We start from the raw sequence: 17,870 nt of genomic DNA, 5'->3' as shown, positions 1-17,870 counted from the left end.
GGATATAAATGCAAAGGTTGTTCAGAAGTATGCTTTGGATGGGTATAAATCCTCTGGGCTGGATGGTGTCCACCCAAGAGTGCTTAAAGAATTAGCTGGGAGTGCTTAAAGAATTAGCTATCCATTATCCTTTCTTGCCTGGCACTCTCTTGGGCTGCCCCTCCCCCAGTCAAAAGGCCAGCAAAAGGCCAGCAAACAGCGCTCTAGGCCTTGGCCGCAGAGTAAATCGCCTTTAAAAGGGACTGCTGCTACTTTGGCTCTTGCAGACGGATCTGCGTCCCAGTTTCACAGACAAGTGTTCCGTCGGGCTGTCACGCTCGAGGCTATGGCTCTCGCAGATTGTTGCATAGCGTCCAGAGTGGCATCCACAGCAAAGGCTGCAGACAAGGCAATCTTCTTTAGCTCATCTTTAACTTCCTTGGGCAAGTCTTGTTCCGCCTTGGCCAATTCTGAAGCCCATGAATAAATGGCTCTGACAGCCAAAGAAGCCGACACTGATGCCTGCAAAGAGGTGGCTGAAGCTGCAAAATCCCTTCGTAGGGCTTGTTCAATCCTTTTATCCGTGGGGTCCTTTGGTGTGCCATCAGCATCCAATGGTAGGATGGAAGAGGAGGCTGTTAACTGGGTCATCCACTCTGGGCAGCTTGAGCCATTTCATGGCCTCTGGAATAAGAGTGTAAAACTTGGAAAAAACTGAATGGGTCGCCTTTGGTTTGGCTGGGTGTTCCCATTCTGCCTTCATAATGGAGAAAAACCCTGCTGGCAGTGGTACCAACTGTGGCTTAGATCTGGCCTTAGGAATAGTTTTCTCTGACCCCACTGGGAAATGTTTTCTCTTCCTCTTTAAGTTTAGGGTCATAATTCAGTTCCAAGGCTCTGACAATTTTAGGGAAGAGCCATGAATAAATGTCAGGGGGAAACAACCTATTCTGAGATGGTTGAATTATCTCCACCTCTTCCTCAGAAAGCTCCCCTTCTTCCTTTGAGGAAGATAGTTCTGAGTCCTCAGAGTCTTCCCCTAGCTCAGATGCTTGAAAACTTTCCAAATCTATGGGTCTCTTCTTTCTCTGTGAAGGGGCAGTTTCAACTTCCTCCTCCACCAGATGCTTAGTCTTTTTTGTGCATTTTTTAGACTTCAGCTTGGGGGCTGACTAGGATCCTCTATGCTAGACTGTACTTCTTGTTTAACTATCTGTTGGATCCAGGCAAAGAGATTTACCTTGGCCTCTGTTCCAGATAAATCCACTATTGGGCTTTCTGTCTGGTCCTCTTGAGAGGGGAAGTCAGACGAGTCCAAATCACATATAGCTGTGTCCTTGGCCTTGGGGAATTCAGATGGGGTAGCCATTTTGAAGCGCCCAGGATACTGTAAAAGAGAAGCCACAAAATGGCCGCTTTTCCCGCCTAAATTTTCCTTTCCCTTCCACACCCTGTAGGCCCTGTTTAGGCCTTGCTACTGGGCTGTCATTCTCTGGACCTCCTCTCCGCCTGGTCTTCCTTTGTGGAAATAATCAGCTTCTGGACTAGTGCTGTTGTGCCCTCTGGAAAAAAACCCTGGCACAAGGGGCCCTTGAGGCTCAGTTATGCCAGCGAGAGGAAGGGTGGGGGGGCAGACTATTCATTAAGTCCTCCCCCAGGCAGCCTTGCACAGGCCGCCCTACTTTCCCCGTTCCTGAACTTCCTCCTCCACCAAAACCCCCATTCCATGGGTCTCTGGGACCCTACCTGCTCCTTAGGAGGGAGGAGGAGTTCATCGCCATCCTGTCTGCCCTGTGTGCGCTGCCGGGTCCGGACAGAGGCTTGGGATGTCCACGGGGCCACCGACGCGTGTGTTGCTGTCTCTGCCCTGGTCGTCTGCCCTGCCTACGGTGAGGAGGAGCTATATTCCCATAGGTCAGGACTGACCCACTACTGGGACCACTGGAGAAACAATAATTTTAGCAAAGACCAGTTGTGAGGAACTTATGGCTTTTCTGCATTTCCGTCCATCAGTTCTTGCTCTCCACTGCTTTGGTTTTTCCCAAGTTTCACATGCATCTTTTTTCTAGAACCTGATTTTGAATTGCCTTTTTCCTTGTATATAATGTTTCTGTTGGTTTTCTTTGTCCCACCTACTCACAAGCACTACCAGCCCACTTTTCAATTATTGAATCATTGCCATCATCAGACTACTCCCTCTCTAACCCCCTGAAGATTAGTAGCTTTTTTTTTAATGACACTAAAATATCAGTATACCAGTGGAATAATAAGTCAAGCAGGTTATCTGAATTCCAGGCTTTAATTTTTAAAAAATCTCTAGCCCATTTCCTCATGGAAATATAATATAAGGCATCTGTCCACAAGGGGTGGGGCCAGAGGTTTCTCTTTTTAAATGAAAGGCAGGAATTCAGAGAATTTGCTTGACCTATCACATAAAGGTATATTACTATACCAATATTTTAGTGCCCATCTTTAAAGAGATGTAGTCATGATTTCAATATATTGAAATAAGCATGCACAGCATAATTGATAGTCCTGATTATTTAAGGCATTGGGGAAGAAAATAAATTGACTTCACAACTGTGAAAATACAGAGGGAGGGCAGACATGCAGAAGAACCGTGCCCAAACTGAACCTATTGCTTGTGGATCGACTGCCAAGAAAATCAGGAGTGAGTTGAGCATGTAGAAAAGCTCTACTCAAGGGTGTCAAGCATGTGGCCCGAGGGCCAAATCAGAGGGCTCCTATCAGGCCCTCAAGCAATTGGATGTCATCTGCTTCTTCTTCCTATCTTTTGCTTCCTTCTGCATAACAGCTTGCTTTGCAAGGCTTGCTAAATCACACAAGAACTACAGAGCAACTAAAGGCTCACTCCAAGACAATGGAAAAACTCATCCGAGAGCTACTATTTGCTGATGATGCTGCACTCGTCTCCCACTCGGTATCAGCTCTGCAGCATATGATGTCCTGCTTTGCAGAGGCTGCCAAGCTATTCGGCCTAGAAGTTAGTCTGAAGAAGACAGAAGTTCTCCACCAGCTTGCACCCCAGGAAGATTATCACCCTCCCTGCATCACTGTGGGTGAATCAGTTCTGAAGACAGTCCAGCAGTTCAGCTACCTGGGGTGCATCATCTCCTCAGATGCCAAGATCGACAAGGAGATTGACAACAGGCTGGCAAAGGCAAACCGTGCATTTGGCCAACTGCACAAAAGAGTGTGGAGCAACAAGCATCTGAAAAAAGGCACAAAGATCAATGTTTACAAAGCGGTTGTGATGACACCCCTCATCTATGGCTCTGAATCGTGGGTTTTATACCGTCATCACCTGCGACTCCTTGAGCGCTTTCATCAGCGCTGCTTTCATCACCATCCTCAACATCCACTGGAGTGACTTTGTGACCAACACTGAAGTCCTCAAGAGGGTGGAGGTTACAAGCATCGAGGCACTGCTGTTGAAGACGCAGCTGCGCTGGGCAGGGCATATTTCTAGGATGGAAAACCACCACCATCCCAAGATTGCTCTGTATGGCGAACTTTCCACTGGCCATCGAAATAGAGGGGCACCAAAGAAGAGGTACAAGGACTCCTTGAAGAAATCCCTTGGCACCTGTCGCATCAACCATCACCAGTGGTCTGACCTAGCCTCAGATCGCAAAGCATGGAGGCACACCATCCACCAGGCTGTCTCTTCCTTTGAGAACGCACGCATAGCTGGTCTTGAGGACAAAAGGAGATTGAGAAAGAATCGCACTGCTACAGCAGCAACCCCAAATCAGACTTTTCCGTGCAGCCACTGTGGCCGGATCTGCCTGTCCCGCATTGGTCTTGTCAGCCACCAGCGAGCCTGCAGCAGACATGGACTACTGCACCCTTCTTAAATCTTCATTTGCGAAGTCAAGCCGAGAGATCTGTGCTACCTAATCTTAAATAGGTATACATATGGCCTGGCCCAACATGGCCCGGCTCAACAGGTTCTCATAACAATGAGATCCGGCCCTCATAACAAATGAGTTCAACATTCCTGCTCTAGATGTTATTTAGTTGGTCTTATGTGGCTTTTGCTTTTTGCTCTGAACCAACCCAGCTATCTACCAACTTCATTCTCCTTCAGTCTCCAATCAAACCCACATAAACTCAATCCATAACACAGTTACAAAGGCTGCAAAAGGGTTTAGCCAGGAGATGCAATGCATTTTTTCAACTATAATATCCCCCTAAATATTTACTACCTAGGAAAATGTATATAGAGTGCACACAAAATTAAGAAAAAGGTATTACTCTCCACCGCCAAGCTCAAAGAAAAACAACCATGTTCTCAATAAATAGGATAAAGACTTTCTCTTAAGAGGTCTTCTACATGGATTATCTGCTCTGAGTTCAATGCTTTTGGGAAGGGGAAGTTTTACCTGCTTTCCCAAAAGCACTGTAGTTGTGTTCATGTGCCTCTGGTGATCCCCCTAGCTTTTCTCTGATCTTTCTCAAACCTGCTTTGCTCAAAGTTTTGGAAAAGGTAGAATTAAACCCAGATGGCTGCTGGGTAGGTGGGAAAATCTGGATTTTTTGGCTCACATTGTAGCTGTTTTCCTTGACCCTGTCCCTGCAGCAGCTAGTTCCTAGTCTGCCAGTACAAGACTCTCTTTATATCAATATACCATTGTAACAATAAGTCTCTACTCCTTCTGTTGCAAAGATATAAGGAAAAAGGCATATCTCTGCGAGGGAGGATGTTAGAGACTTACTTTAAAAACAATGAAACTCAGAGAATCTACTACACCTGTTATTACAATGGTATAATGATATTCTAGTGCTGACTTTAAAAAAAATGGCAAAAGCCCTGATGGCCCAGGGGAAGGGTGTGGCCACTTCTAGGGGATTGTGGCAGGGAAACCGGACATGTGGAAGCCCCATGCTGCTGCTGCACCAGCACTGGGGAAACAAAAAAAATCTCATCCCTTTGTGGAAGACACTTTAGCTATAGAATCTTTCCCTGTCAGTCTTAAGGGGTGGGGGCAAACTGATGTTTGTCCTAATTTCCATTTGCAGGTAAAAGTTGGCATGCCTAAATGCTCATCTGTACATCCACAGACAAAAACTATGTTCTGTCCTACCTTTCTCCTGAATGTGCTTATTTACACACAGAGAGAGTTTTCTTCTATATGGAGGAACATGCAGTAATGCAAGTCTGAAGTGGTTCAGCCCAGCTATCTGTAGTCTGAAGCAGTTCAGTCCAGCCACAGATTCACCACCATAGTGAGACCTGGACCTACCAAGGTCAATTATTTCTGCCCTGTTAACCATGCACAGAACTGTAATCTCAGTATATGAGTGTGAAAAAACAAACTATAATTGCCAGTACAAATTCATTGTATGCAAAAAATTCAGTCTATTCATATATTATAAAAATTTAAGCCCAGAGTTAAGTGTTGTTATTGTTATTAATTTGTGTAATATGTTAAAGATTTTCAGAGTGTATATCCATAACACTGCATCTCACAAAACTGAAAGAACCCAAAATAAATGTTACCATTTATTTATAAATAGATATTGAGACTACAAGGTAATAGCCAAAGCAATCAACTGGAACTTTTGTACAAACTTCAAATGGGTAGGTGGGGCGGCTCTATAAAGAAAAAGTGGGAAGGCTGAATAGACCGTATCTTATGTGTCTTACCTTAGCAGGTGATTTGCCTTGTGCAACAAAAGTTGCATATGCCTTGCACACATTCCATTGTTTCCCACTGCAAAGATCCTCATAGCTGACCTGTACGCCAACCTAGAATCAGCCCAAGGGTGGGGGAGGAGAGAGATACTGGGTGTAAAGATGTGATAACACACACAGAGAGAGCTATTTCCATTCCAATAAAGAAAATCTGAAAGCACTAGATACACCACAAGCTACATTCACTTCCTCAAAAGAATACTCCGCGGCAACTGAAGGCATTGCATTGTACACAAGCTCTGTATGCTGTTCTAGTTCTTAGCTCTGGTTTGGCAATTCATACTTCTGAATATTTAAACGCAAGCAGGCAGTGTGATTATTGTATTCTATGTACTGCTGGTCTCCTAAAGCAAACGAATCACAAGTTTGTTCCCTGGGGCAGCAAAATGAAAACCAGACATCGTGTGGATCAGACTGTTCCTTTCTCCAACAAAAGACGAAGTAACAAACAAAAGGAGTGGAAATAAGGATGTCTTTTGGGCTTGGATAGACTTTGCTCTGTGGATTATTAAAAAAAACCCTATCAGAATTAAATGAAGGGGGAGGGGGAATAAAGCCTAAACTTCAACAATGATTGTTCTGTGCTTTATAAAATGTGATCTCAGGCTTCCAGGGGGACTGCTGCTTTTAAGATGGTTTTCATCTTAAATGGCAGATTGTAGCCCTTATGTTTATGGGGACAATTTGATAATATGGAAGCCACGTAGATTGGAGGCCCTTAGCTTTGCACAGCAGGAAGGGGCAGGCTGAATGGCAACAAAAGCAATTTTGCTTTACTTTAGAAATGTACAGAAGAAAGAAAGAAAGAAAGAAAGAAAGAAAGAAAGAAAGAAAGAAAGAAAGAAAGAAAGAAAGAAAGAAAGAAAGAAAGAAAGAAAGAAAGAAAGAAAGAAAGAAAGAAAGAAAGAAGTAGATTGTGTCCCCCCCCCAGGAAGCATTATATCTATTAATCAATAGAATGCTTAGCATTTTATATTAACATGCACTTCAGACAGGTTCTGATGTTATACTCCAGCTATTCACAAATGGAGGGTAAGAAGAAAAACAGCTAATGATGCAAGTATTTACAGTATCAGTTAGATGCATTTCTGGTCTATTTTCATTCTTGATATAGTAAACAGAAATAAAGAGGCAGCATTCAGCTGCAGCACAATGTTATGCCTGGCAAACAGACTACAGACAGATGACTGAACTACTCTTCCATAAATTCCTCTTGCTCTACCCCCCACAGCATGCTACTTGATATGGAGAGAACACATCTGCACAGGTCTCTGCAATCCGAAAGGCCCATAGGATGTCCTAAGAGCAAAACAAGAATTCCCTAAGCTGCATCAAGCAGCTCATGGGATGCAGCTGAAGGAAATCAGGATGTAAGCCTAGCATTTAGTTTACTTTTATAGGAAAGCATAAAAAATTTCAAGCTGCAGGATTCTCATTTCTTTCCTGGATATGTCCTTCCCTTTTTCATCCTCTTCTTCCCATAACTCTATCAACCCATCCCTTGCTGAAACTCTTTTGGACTCAGTCATCCAAGTTCAAATACAATTACTTTACACTGTGCAAACTTGCATAATCTATTCCAACAACAGGATATAAAAACATCTGGCACAGAACTGGAGGTTATTGGGGCACAGATTATGGAAAGTATGCTCAGCTATATCTGGTAAGAGTTAAAGAGATCACACTGTGAAAAATGTATCTAAACTTGGTCGGTTTTAAAGGTACTACTTGACTCCTGCTTTGTTCAACAGCAACTGCTTCAGACCAACACAGCTGCCCACTTGGATCTTTCTCCTACATTAAAGTAGAACTATTTATATTTAATGAAATATCAAAATACCATACTTAGTTCATGGTAATTCAATACAAATAATAATAACAACAACCAATCCACCTAATAGATAGTCTATAGCAGGGTTTTTATATATTTGAAATTTTTTATTGGTTTTCTAAAAAGTTAAGGGGAATAGGTAAGAGGGAATAGAAAATTGTAGTTACAAATATAATCTAATCTGCATGTAATATACTTTCTTAGAGTACAGATATTGTCACATATTATCATCTCTTTACATTAAATCATCAACATCAAGATAATATGTTTTGATACATTTATGCTGTAAGTCTTGCTGAAGTATCTATTTAAGCTGACATTTCCAATAAAAATGATATTATAATGTATACAGGAGAAAGGAGATATAAGTTCACACCAAAGAATCTTAAGAGTCTTGAGTGTCTAGCCAGGTGTATAGTTTCACCCAATATTTTCTTGCTTCTTCCTTAGATTTCTCAGCCAACAACTGGGATAGATAGTCCAGCTCAGCCTTTTCCAGAATTTTCCCCACCAAGTCCATTCTCGTGGGGATCTCCTGAAGCTTCCATCTCTGTGCCAAAAGAATCCTAGCTGCTGTGTTAATGTGCGCCAACAAATGTCTCATCTCTTTGGAATAATCACCAGGATATATGTTCAATAAAAACAATTCTGGTTTAAATTGGAACTGTGTCTTCAAAATTTTCTGTAGTGGTTCATGAACCATCTTCCAACAGTCTTTCACCACCCCACAGGTCCACCACATATGATAAAAAGACCACACATGTTTAGTACGTTTCCAACATTTGTTAGAAATGTTAGTATACATCTTACATAATTTCTGTGGGGTTACGTACCATCTATAAAACATCTTGTACAGATTTTCTTTAAAGGTTACTGACTTAGTTTAATATTGAATTTCCACAGTCTCTCCCATTCTTCTAACAAGATGTTATGCCCCAAGATTTTCGCCCATTGAACCATACAATCTTTTACTATCTCATCTTGCATCTTCATCTGTAATAAGTATGAATATTGCTTAGAAATTAGTTTTTCTTGAGGACCTAAGAAGATTTTGTCAAATGGATATTGCTCTGTATTAAAGTCTGCTGTCCTGTCTTTGGCATATCTAGATTCAACTTGTGTTCTCAACCACCAACTCATTTTAATGTCCATGTTTTCCAACTCTTTCCTGATTTTCAGTTGGTTATCATTTTTCAGCAGTTCTTCATATCTATAACTCTGATTAGGTTTCAAAAGATTTGGAGGAATGAATGCTTCCACTGGAGATACCCATCTTGGAATTTTCTGGTAAATTCTCGGTTTTAGCCGTGACCATGTATGATACAGAGATTTCCGGAACCAGTCATTTTTAAAGTAAGAATGTCCTTCTAATTTTTGATACCACAAATACGCATGCCAACCCAAATTGAGGTCGTGTCCCTCTAGCAACAACTGTCTAGAGAGCCAGTTTGGTGTAGTGGTTAAGTGTGCGGACTCTTATCTGGGAGAACCAGGTTTGATTCCCCACTTCTCCACTTGCACCTGCTAGCATGGCCTTGGGTCAGCCATAGCCCTGGCAGAGGTTGTCCTTGAAAGGGCAGCTGCTGTGAGAGCCCTCTCCAGCCCCACCCACCTCACAGGGTGTCTGTTGTGGGGGAGGAAGGTAAAGGAGATTGTGAGCCGCTCTGAGACTCTTCGGAGTGTAGGGCGGGATATAAATCCAACATCTTCTTCTTCTCTTATTGTTCAGTAGTACCCAATTTTTACCCACGAGAGCACAGAAGTTCTGTAGTACAATTGCTAATCTGGAAGGCCCAAGCCTTCTCTCAGTTTAGAGTCTTGCAATATCTTTAGTTTGATTCTTGGTTTTTTGCCTTGCCAGATATAATTATTCTTTCAATTCTTGAAAAAACACACTAGTTAAGAGTACTGGAACAGTTTGAAATAAAAATAACGATCTTGGCAAAATGTTCATCTTTATTGAGGCTGTTCTTCCCATTAGGGATAAGTTCAAATCTTGCCATTTTTCCAGGTCTTTTTTAATTTCTTTAAGTAATTTATCATAGTTGTCCATCTTTAAGCTGCTACACTTATTTGAAATGTGTACCCCTAAGTATTTAATTCTTTTCACATACAAAAAACCTGATTTTTGTTGGAGAAGTTAAATTTGTTCTGTAGTCATATTCTTTGTCAAGAATTTTGTTTTATGATAATTAATCTTCAATCCTGCCTAGTAACCAAATTGGTTAATCTTATTTATCAAACAGTCAATTGAATCTGTTGGCTGCTCGAATATAAAAACCAAATCATCCGCAAAGGCTCTCAATTTGTATTGTTCACCTTTAATTACCGCTCCCTTAATACTTGTATCTTCTCTTATTTGGTTATTCAGTATCTCTAAGCACAAAATAAAAAGGAGTGGTGACAGTGGGCAACCTTGTCTTGTACCCTTTTGAATAGCAATTGCTTCTGTTAGTTCACCATTCACCATCACCTTTGCCCTTTGCAAGGAATATATTGATTGTATTGTTCTCAAAAAATTCTCACCACATTCCATTCCCTTCAATTGTTGCAACATAAATTGCCAACAAACGTTAGCCGCCCTGAGTTCGCTTGCGGAGAGGGCGGGATATAAGCTTAATGTAATAAATAAATAAAGGCCTTCTCTGCATCCAGACAGATTAATGCCAATTGTTTCTCTGGATGGTTCTCATAGTATTCCATTATGTTACATACTATTCTGACATTATCTTTCAGATATCTTCTAGGAAGAAATCCTGCCTGGTTTTGGTGTACTGTGGACTGTAAAACCTTCTTCAAGCATTGTGCCAATATTGCTGCAAAAATTTTGTCATCCACATTTAAAAAAGAGATGGGCTGGTAGTTTTTTTATATCTTTCAAGTCTGCACCCTCCTTTCGAATTAGGGATATTGTAGCTTCTTGCCATGAAACTGGTATTTGAACTTCCTCTTGAATACTTTCAAGAAGACGTTTAAATAGCAACAGTAAAGACTCCTCATAGGCTTTATAGAACTCAGCAGGTAGGTCATCTGGACCCAGAGCTTTGCCATTCTTTTGGGATGCCATTGCGTCTCCCACTTCCCTTATTGTTATTGGTTCATTTAAATTTTTTTGTTGTTCTTCTGTGAATTTATTAAGATTATTTTGGTTAATATATTCTTCTAAGTCTACCTTTTGAACTTGTTTATCTTCATATAATCTTTTATAAAATTGTTCCACAATTTGGCGTATCTCCTGTCTTTGAGATTTCTCTTTGTTATTTTTGTCTTTCAATACCGGTATTATTCTTTTGACATTCTCTTTTCTCATTCTGTAGGCCAACCACCTTCCAGGTTTGTTAGCATGTTTAAAAAAGTTCCATCTGGCAAATCTCAATTTTTTCTCCATTTCCTCTATAAGTAGTAAATTAAGTTGGTGTTCTGTTGGCTTTAACCTTATTTTGAAACGCCTGTTTTGTCGGTTGTGCTTTTCAATTCTTTTCAGCTTCTCCTGCTTGCGACATTAGTCTTTGATAATTTCCAATTCTTTCTTTCTTTTTCTTTGCGCTGTATCTAATTGCAAGGCCCCTAAAATATGCTTTAGTGGTATCCCAAACTACTTGCATCTTTACATCTTGAGTTATATTCTGCTTAAAGAAAGATTCCATTTCAACCTTAGATTCTTTAAGAAAGTCTTTATCTTTTAAAATAGAATTATTTAACCTCCATGTTCTTCTCAATTGTGTACCTTTAAGTTTTATCATTACAGGACTGTGATCTGATATGACTCTTGTTTGAATTTCTGTCTCAACTAAATCTTTAACCAAGTTTGTGGAGAGCCAACACATATCAATTCTTGACCACTTTTGGTGGCTGGCAGAGTAATATGTAAAGTCTTTCAAATTTGGGTTTCTTGTTCTCCATACATCAACTAGCTCCAGTTCTTCTACAAGCTTCCTAAAACTTGTTGGTAGTTGGAGACCCTTGGCTTTAGTATGTTTGTGTGTTTTTTTTATCCAATTGTCTGTCAGAAAATACGTTAAAATCTCCTACTATGCTGTATTCTGCATAATCCAAATTTGACAACCTAAGATGTCTTTGAAAAAATTTTCAAAGACATCTTGAAAAAGTCTTTCAAAAAATTTTCTTGGTGATCATTCGAGGCATAAATATTTGCCAATAAAAACTTTTTATTGTCCACCACAACTTCCACTAATAAGATTCTTCCATCTTCTGAAGCATATTGTAATTGTGGATTAAATTTGTCCTTAACATATGTTGCCAATCCCCTTTTCTTTTTATTTGTATCTGTTGCTGTAAACAAATTGCCAAGTTTCTTATTTTTCAAATAATGTTGGTCTTTAGCCAAAATATGAGTTTTTGGTAAACAAATTATATTCATTTCCAGTTTTGTTAGATATCTAAAGGTCTTCATCCTTTTTATAGGAGAATTAAGTCCATTCACATTAATAGAGATTATTGATGCCATTATGGATTTTTCTTATCACTATCTTTTTATTTTTTTTAGTCTGCAATCTTGTTGGGTATTTCCGTGGTTCATGTGGATCCTCTTCATCTGAGCCTTCTTCTTCCTCTTCCTTCTTTTTCTTTTTCTTCCCCTCTTTTTTCTCCTCTCTCTCCAGAAAGTTTTGAGCTTTAAAGATAGAGTTTATCCTATATCTGTTCTCTTCATAGGTAAAAAGTAAGCATTCTGGCATTAGCAATGTATAAGGTATTTCTCTTTCTCTCAAAAAGTTTGTCAGGGTTTGATATTCTCTTCTCTTTTGTCTGACTGGCCATGGCACCTCTCTAAAAATTTTCATCGTATTTCCTGCTATTGTCACTGCTTTATCTCTTGCTTGCTTCAAAATATTGTCTCTGGTCTTCTTTCTTGTGAGCTTCAAATGGATTTCGCTAGGCAATTTATTCCATCTCGTAAAACTTAATGGTACTCACTTAACTTGATCAAACTCTTTTTCCATCCTTTCAGGTGTCACCTGTAAGATTTCTGCCAAGGCCTCACTTAATATTTTCTGTAAATCTTCAGTTTTTTCTTCTGGTACATTTTGGAACCTCAGCATGTAAGCTGCTCTGTCTATCTCTAGCTGTAGGAGTCCACTATCATATACTTTCTATTCTTTTTCCAGCTGTTCCACCTTTTGTGTGTTTTCAGTCACCTGTGCATCTAGTACCTTTAAAGCTTTATTGGTCTCTGCTGTCTGTTTTCTGTTCTCTTGAAGCTCTTGTTTGAATTCTGCCATCTGCTCTCCTATGTTATCTACTTTACCAGTCAGCTGTGCTATGGCAGTTAGTAGAGTATTTTACATCTCTTTCATATCCCCCTGCATGGTTGTAAACTTCCCTGGACCAGACAAAGAGCTTGGTGAGGGGATTGGTGGTTTACTTTCTCAATTATTATTTTTTTAATTATCTCTTTAAAGCCAGTAGCAGCTTTATTTCCATCCTTATTAGGATATTTGCACTCACAGCCACAAATTTCATGCACTGCCTCTTCAGTAGTTTGTTTTGGAACACAATGTTCCTGTTTATATTAGTTGAGCTCGTATATATCAGACAGTGTCAATATTATACAAAGATAATAGTTTGTTTAAAAAAACAACCTTCTTGCTTCTATCAACAATTTGACAAACCCCAAACAGAGATAAGACTTATATTAAACAAAACCTTTTTACCACAACAATCTTTAGTATCTCCTAGCCAAAACAGTTCAATTCACTGAAACAGAGATGATTCACTGCGGTGTCTTTTCCAAAGCAAATAGTTCAATGAAATCCAAGTCCTAACAAGTTCATCCAACTGCTCCAAGCTATAATTTGTAACCCAGGGCTGGATGCCCCATTTGTATAATCCACAGGTAAAATCAGAGGTTAAAAAGTAGCCCAGAAAAAAAAGATAAACAAAAATAAAGCAATCCAGATGTTCCCAAAATAAAAATGAAAGCATGAAAACTCCACAAAGAGTGAAGAAAAGAAAAAAGAATGGAGAAAAGTAAAGGTAAAAAGGTTAAAAAGAAAAAAAATATTCAGACCTTATAAAAATAGAACCAAAATTAAAGGGTCATATCCATAATACCCACCATCAGGAATTTATAATCCACTTAGAAGCTTTCACAACTATTCTTCCATCAGTCAACAATATAGCTGCATTTTATAATCTACTGTACAAATCCCATAAGAGTTTAAATGTCTATTTAAGACCCACAGAAACTTATTCAGGATACTTCAGCATAAACTTCAAACTCCTTCCTTTTCTTATATCTTTCAAGATCTCAAAAGTTGATATAATACTGTATCTGTCCTACAGAATCCAATTCTTTATAATATTCATTGATAACTGTGCCTTCTTGCACCAACTGTCCTTCTCATCCACATATGCTTGCAAGCAACTTTCCAACAGCAAAGTCTTCTTCCCAGAAAATAGTTTAAGACAGGTCAATTCAATTCAGCCATAAAGTCTTTTCTATCTTTAGAGACTGGTGTGATTCATATTCCCCATGATAACATTAGAAAAGTCACCAGGTTAGGCAGGAGCTTTTGGAGGCCTCCGAAGAAAAAGGAAGAGAGTTATACCCCTCCCCCTTTCTCACCGCCTTTGCCTCTGTCCATGTTCTGCTTCACTCCCGACTCTCCAATTCCCCTGGTTAGACAAGTAGTACTTCAAAACTCAATAGTAGAAGAAAAAAGAGACTTACAATCTTCATAGTGATAATGCAGCTTATGCAGAAATGATTAAAGAAGATAGAAGAGGTCCGGCAGTCAACCCCGATGCCATTTAAAAATGGAGATTGGAGCAGCGAGGCTCACAGCGAGTCGGGCTCGGGAGACAACTGCTGCTGTCAGTCCCGACCCTCAGCTCAAGCTGTCCACCTTCCAAGACCCTTCTTGGCTCCCAGAGTCAGGTCTCCCGAAGGGAGAGACCCCTCGACTGCATGATTAAGGAGCGGCTGTGGACGAGCCGGTCCAAGTCGCTCCTTAGAACAGGTCGCTGAAACCGGAAGTCCTAGCAGGGCTTTAAAAAAAAAAAAAAAGCAGGAACGCACAGGAACGCAGTTTCAGCTGACTTGGTGTCAGGGGATGTGGTCTAATATACAAATGAGTATCTTTTTGTAGAAATTGTAGAAAAAGCCCTATGTGAAACAATGGTGACATCAGGGGATGTGCCCTAATATGACATCAGGAGGTGAGTTCCTGCTGGGCTTTTTCTACAAAAATAGCCCTGGTCTATAGCAATCCAATCACATAGGTACTTCAATAATAGTTATGCATATATCTTGATGTCATGAATTCAATGGTATTCACAAACATCCAGCTCTGCTGGGTATGACCCACAGTCCACACAAAACATTAATTCTTAATCCCAGTGGATAGTCAGTATTGTTCTGTCCATTTAAATTACCCTTTCTCAAGGATTTGTGTTGTATTCACATTGTTGGTCAATATTTCTGTATCGTACAGAATTAACATTTGACATCAGAGTTTATAGTCACTGAGCTCCCTTAAGAGCCAAATGAAGTATCCTAAAATTATTCAAACTGGAACACTGAAATCATGGCTGTTTTCCACCATTACATTATAAGTACATTATATGTACCTATGTGATGAAATTATTATAGGCTAAGGTGGACTGGTTACTATTATTTGTATTGCATTTTGTATTGAATTATCACAGACTAAGTATGATATTCTGATATTTCATTAATTATAAATAATTATACTTTGATGTAGGAAAGTTTATAAACATTTTTCACTGTATGATCCCTTTAACACTTGCTTCACTCCATTCCACCATGGTTTCTATTTAGTCTTACCAGCTGTATCTGGTAACAGCCACTAAAACACCATTAAAAAAAACATCCATCCTCTCACAGCATGCCAAAGCATACAAACCTCCATGCTTGAGTTAAATGCTCGGTTGACTTTTGCTTTGATGTTGACAACTTGCCCGACACTGAAGATATAGGAGGAGGGAAAAGAGAGAGAGAGATAAAAGCATTAAAATACAGTTGACAGAAACACACCTGATTGGAATTGCTCTATAATATTGTTGTCATTTTCCACTTGTTAACATCACTTGTTGCTTAAATCACTTCCACTGACTGCCAGAAAGTAATGTAGTCAGGTCAGATGAGTTTCTGAAGTCTGGAGAGCAAGCCACATGGAGAGCAAGTTCACAGAAGGACTGACAGCGGTTCTGGATAGATTTAGAGATTTATGGGATGAAAATTATACCCACCCAAGGTCCCACAAAGAAGACTGGTTCAACAGAAAGGGAACATGGATAAGATCTTACCCTCAGCTAAATATACCTTGAATCACCTCTACGGTACTACACAGTAAAGGGTTGGAGAATCACCAGCAACCCTCAAAAGAAATCCCAGCTGGATTCAAAGCTTCAATACAAACTCCCTCAAGAGCAATGGTGTCATCTCTTGTCTTTTTCACTTTCTTAGCGCCTATCAAGAAAAGGGTTATGCAAGAGGAACAAAGAGGGCTCTAACATTTCATTTTATGCTGTTAGAATAGAACAGACTGCCAAGTTGGCAACTTCATGCTGCAGGCATTCAAATATACCATATAATGGTATAGTGGATGATGAATAAAACTATACTTCTACCATAGGTTTACTGAAGATGTGTGACATGAAGCCTAGTGGCACAATATCAAACTTATCTAGTACTACACAATCCAAAGTGATAGCTTTGATATGCAATGTACTGATAAGACAAGCAGCCCTCAGGTGCTACAAGCATCAGTTTGTAATTAATGGTCTTGCTGTCCTTGGCTTTGCATGCCCCCCATTCCCCCACAGAAATGAGACTGAAGACTTTATGTTTAGAAAAGTGATAGTTTATTGCAGTGGCTGAATTGGGATGTGCATAATTTCTTGTTTGCAAATCAGGATTCTAAACCATTGTTTGCCCCTGGTTTGTAGGCAAGAAAAAGAATAAGTGAAAGCAGGACTTTCTTTGTCGAAAAAGCTCAGCAGGAACTCTTTTCCTTATTAGGCCACCCACCTCCCTTGATGTCACCATTGTTTCGCACAGGGCTTTTTTTGTAGAAGAAGCCTAGCAGGAACTCATTTGCATATAAGGCCACACCCCCTAGTGCCAAGTCAGCCAGAACTGCATTCCTGCTCCAAAAAAGCACTTGGAGGCCAGCCCAGCTCCAGACTGCAAGTTTCTCTCAAATCAGGAAGTCTTAAACATCTGCTCTGCATACAAAGAGAGGAGAAAACAATCCTATTGACTGAGTTGTATTTGTGTGTGTCTGCACATGGAAGTCATGGCAACTTCTGGTGATTGACCCCTAATGGGCGCCTGGAGGATATTCAGAGAGGTGGCTGAGTAAAGCCTGCCTCATCCTCCTGACTACTGGTATTTCAAGGAAGTCTCCCATCCAAGTACTTGCAGAGTCAAGCCTGCTTAGCTTCTGAGATCTGACAAGATTGGGCTTATCAAAGATTTCAGGTTTTCACGGCTGGTAACATCATTGGGGTTTGTAGAATCTTTCGGGCTCAAGTGCCGTGTTCTACTGGAGAAAGTTTTTCTTCCAGACGTTTTGTTCTCAGCTGCAGAGAACAGATGTTCTCCGCAGCTGAGAATTAAACATCTGGAAGAAAAACTTTCTCCAGTAGAACACGGCACTTGAGCCCGAAAGATTCTACAAACCCTAAAGATTGGGCTTGCCTGGGCTATCCAGGTCAGGGCAACTTGCTTGACTTTTTGGTGACTATTCTAGATTCCCTAATCGTAATCAGAGTATTGGTATGTATGATGTTCCAGGTTTGGCTTGTATTAGCATCAGGAATTCCATTTGTGTGACAACAAACAGAAAAGCATTATTCAGCTGAAGCATAATGATCAGTGATCTGCACGAACACAGTGTCTAAGGTCAAATGAAACTTTCTTACACTGTAACTTATTTTGCACATGGGAGTCTAAACACAGCTCATACAACTTACAGTTTGGATGCTTATGCTCCTCATTTTGGTGCCTGACTGAATCCAAAACTCTTCTTTAATATTTGCTCTCACAGAATCTAAGTATTACTGGGTGCTAAAATCTTCTCAACTTTTTAGCACTTGGGTAAGAGGCCTACAGAATGCCATCTACTCCTGGGCATACAGTTTTGGAGCATTATGACAAAAAATTCAATTACTCCAGTAAAAGAACCTGGCAACCTCATGTCTACAAGAAACTAGACCAGCAGCAGAAAGAAGATGTTATTGGAAGATATTGGATTTATATCCCACCCTCCACTCCGAATCTCACAGTCTCAGAGCGGCTCACATTCTCCCTTATCTTCTTCCCTCACAACAGACACCCTGTGAGGTGGGTGGGGC

The 17,870-nt window shown here is 40.2% G+C and overlaps 1 protein-coding gene across 1 annotated transcript in view; it reads right to left on the bottom strand.

Moving 5' to 3' along the window:
* The window catches only part of ACOT11 (acyl-CoA thioesterase 11), a 273,640-nt gene that overhangs the window by 36,246 nt on the left and 219,524 nt on the right, over window positions 1-17,870 (bottom strand). The window contains exons 5-6 of the mRNA XM_060231869.1: window positions 15,416-15,476; window positions 5,651-5,752 (exon numbers count right to left, since the gene is read on the bottom strand). Coding sequence (XP_060087852.1) covers window positions 5,651-5,752; window positions 15,416-15,476 — 163 coding nt within the window. The remainder of the gene's footprint in view (window positions 1-5,650; window positions 5,753-15,415; window positions 15,477-17,870) is intronic.

This window comes from Heteronotia binoei, chromosome 2, assembly GCF_032191835.1.
Source record: "Heteronotia binoei isolate CCM8104 ecotype False Entrance Well chromosome 2, APGP_CSIRO_Hbin_v1, whole genome shotgun sequence".
NCBI lineage: Eukaryota > Metazoa > Chordata > Lepidosauria > Squamata > Gekkonidae > Heteronotia > Heteronotia binoei.
The sequence above is the reverse complement of the archived record's forward strand: the minus strand, read 5'-3'. Positions and strand labels throughout refer to the sequence as shown.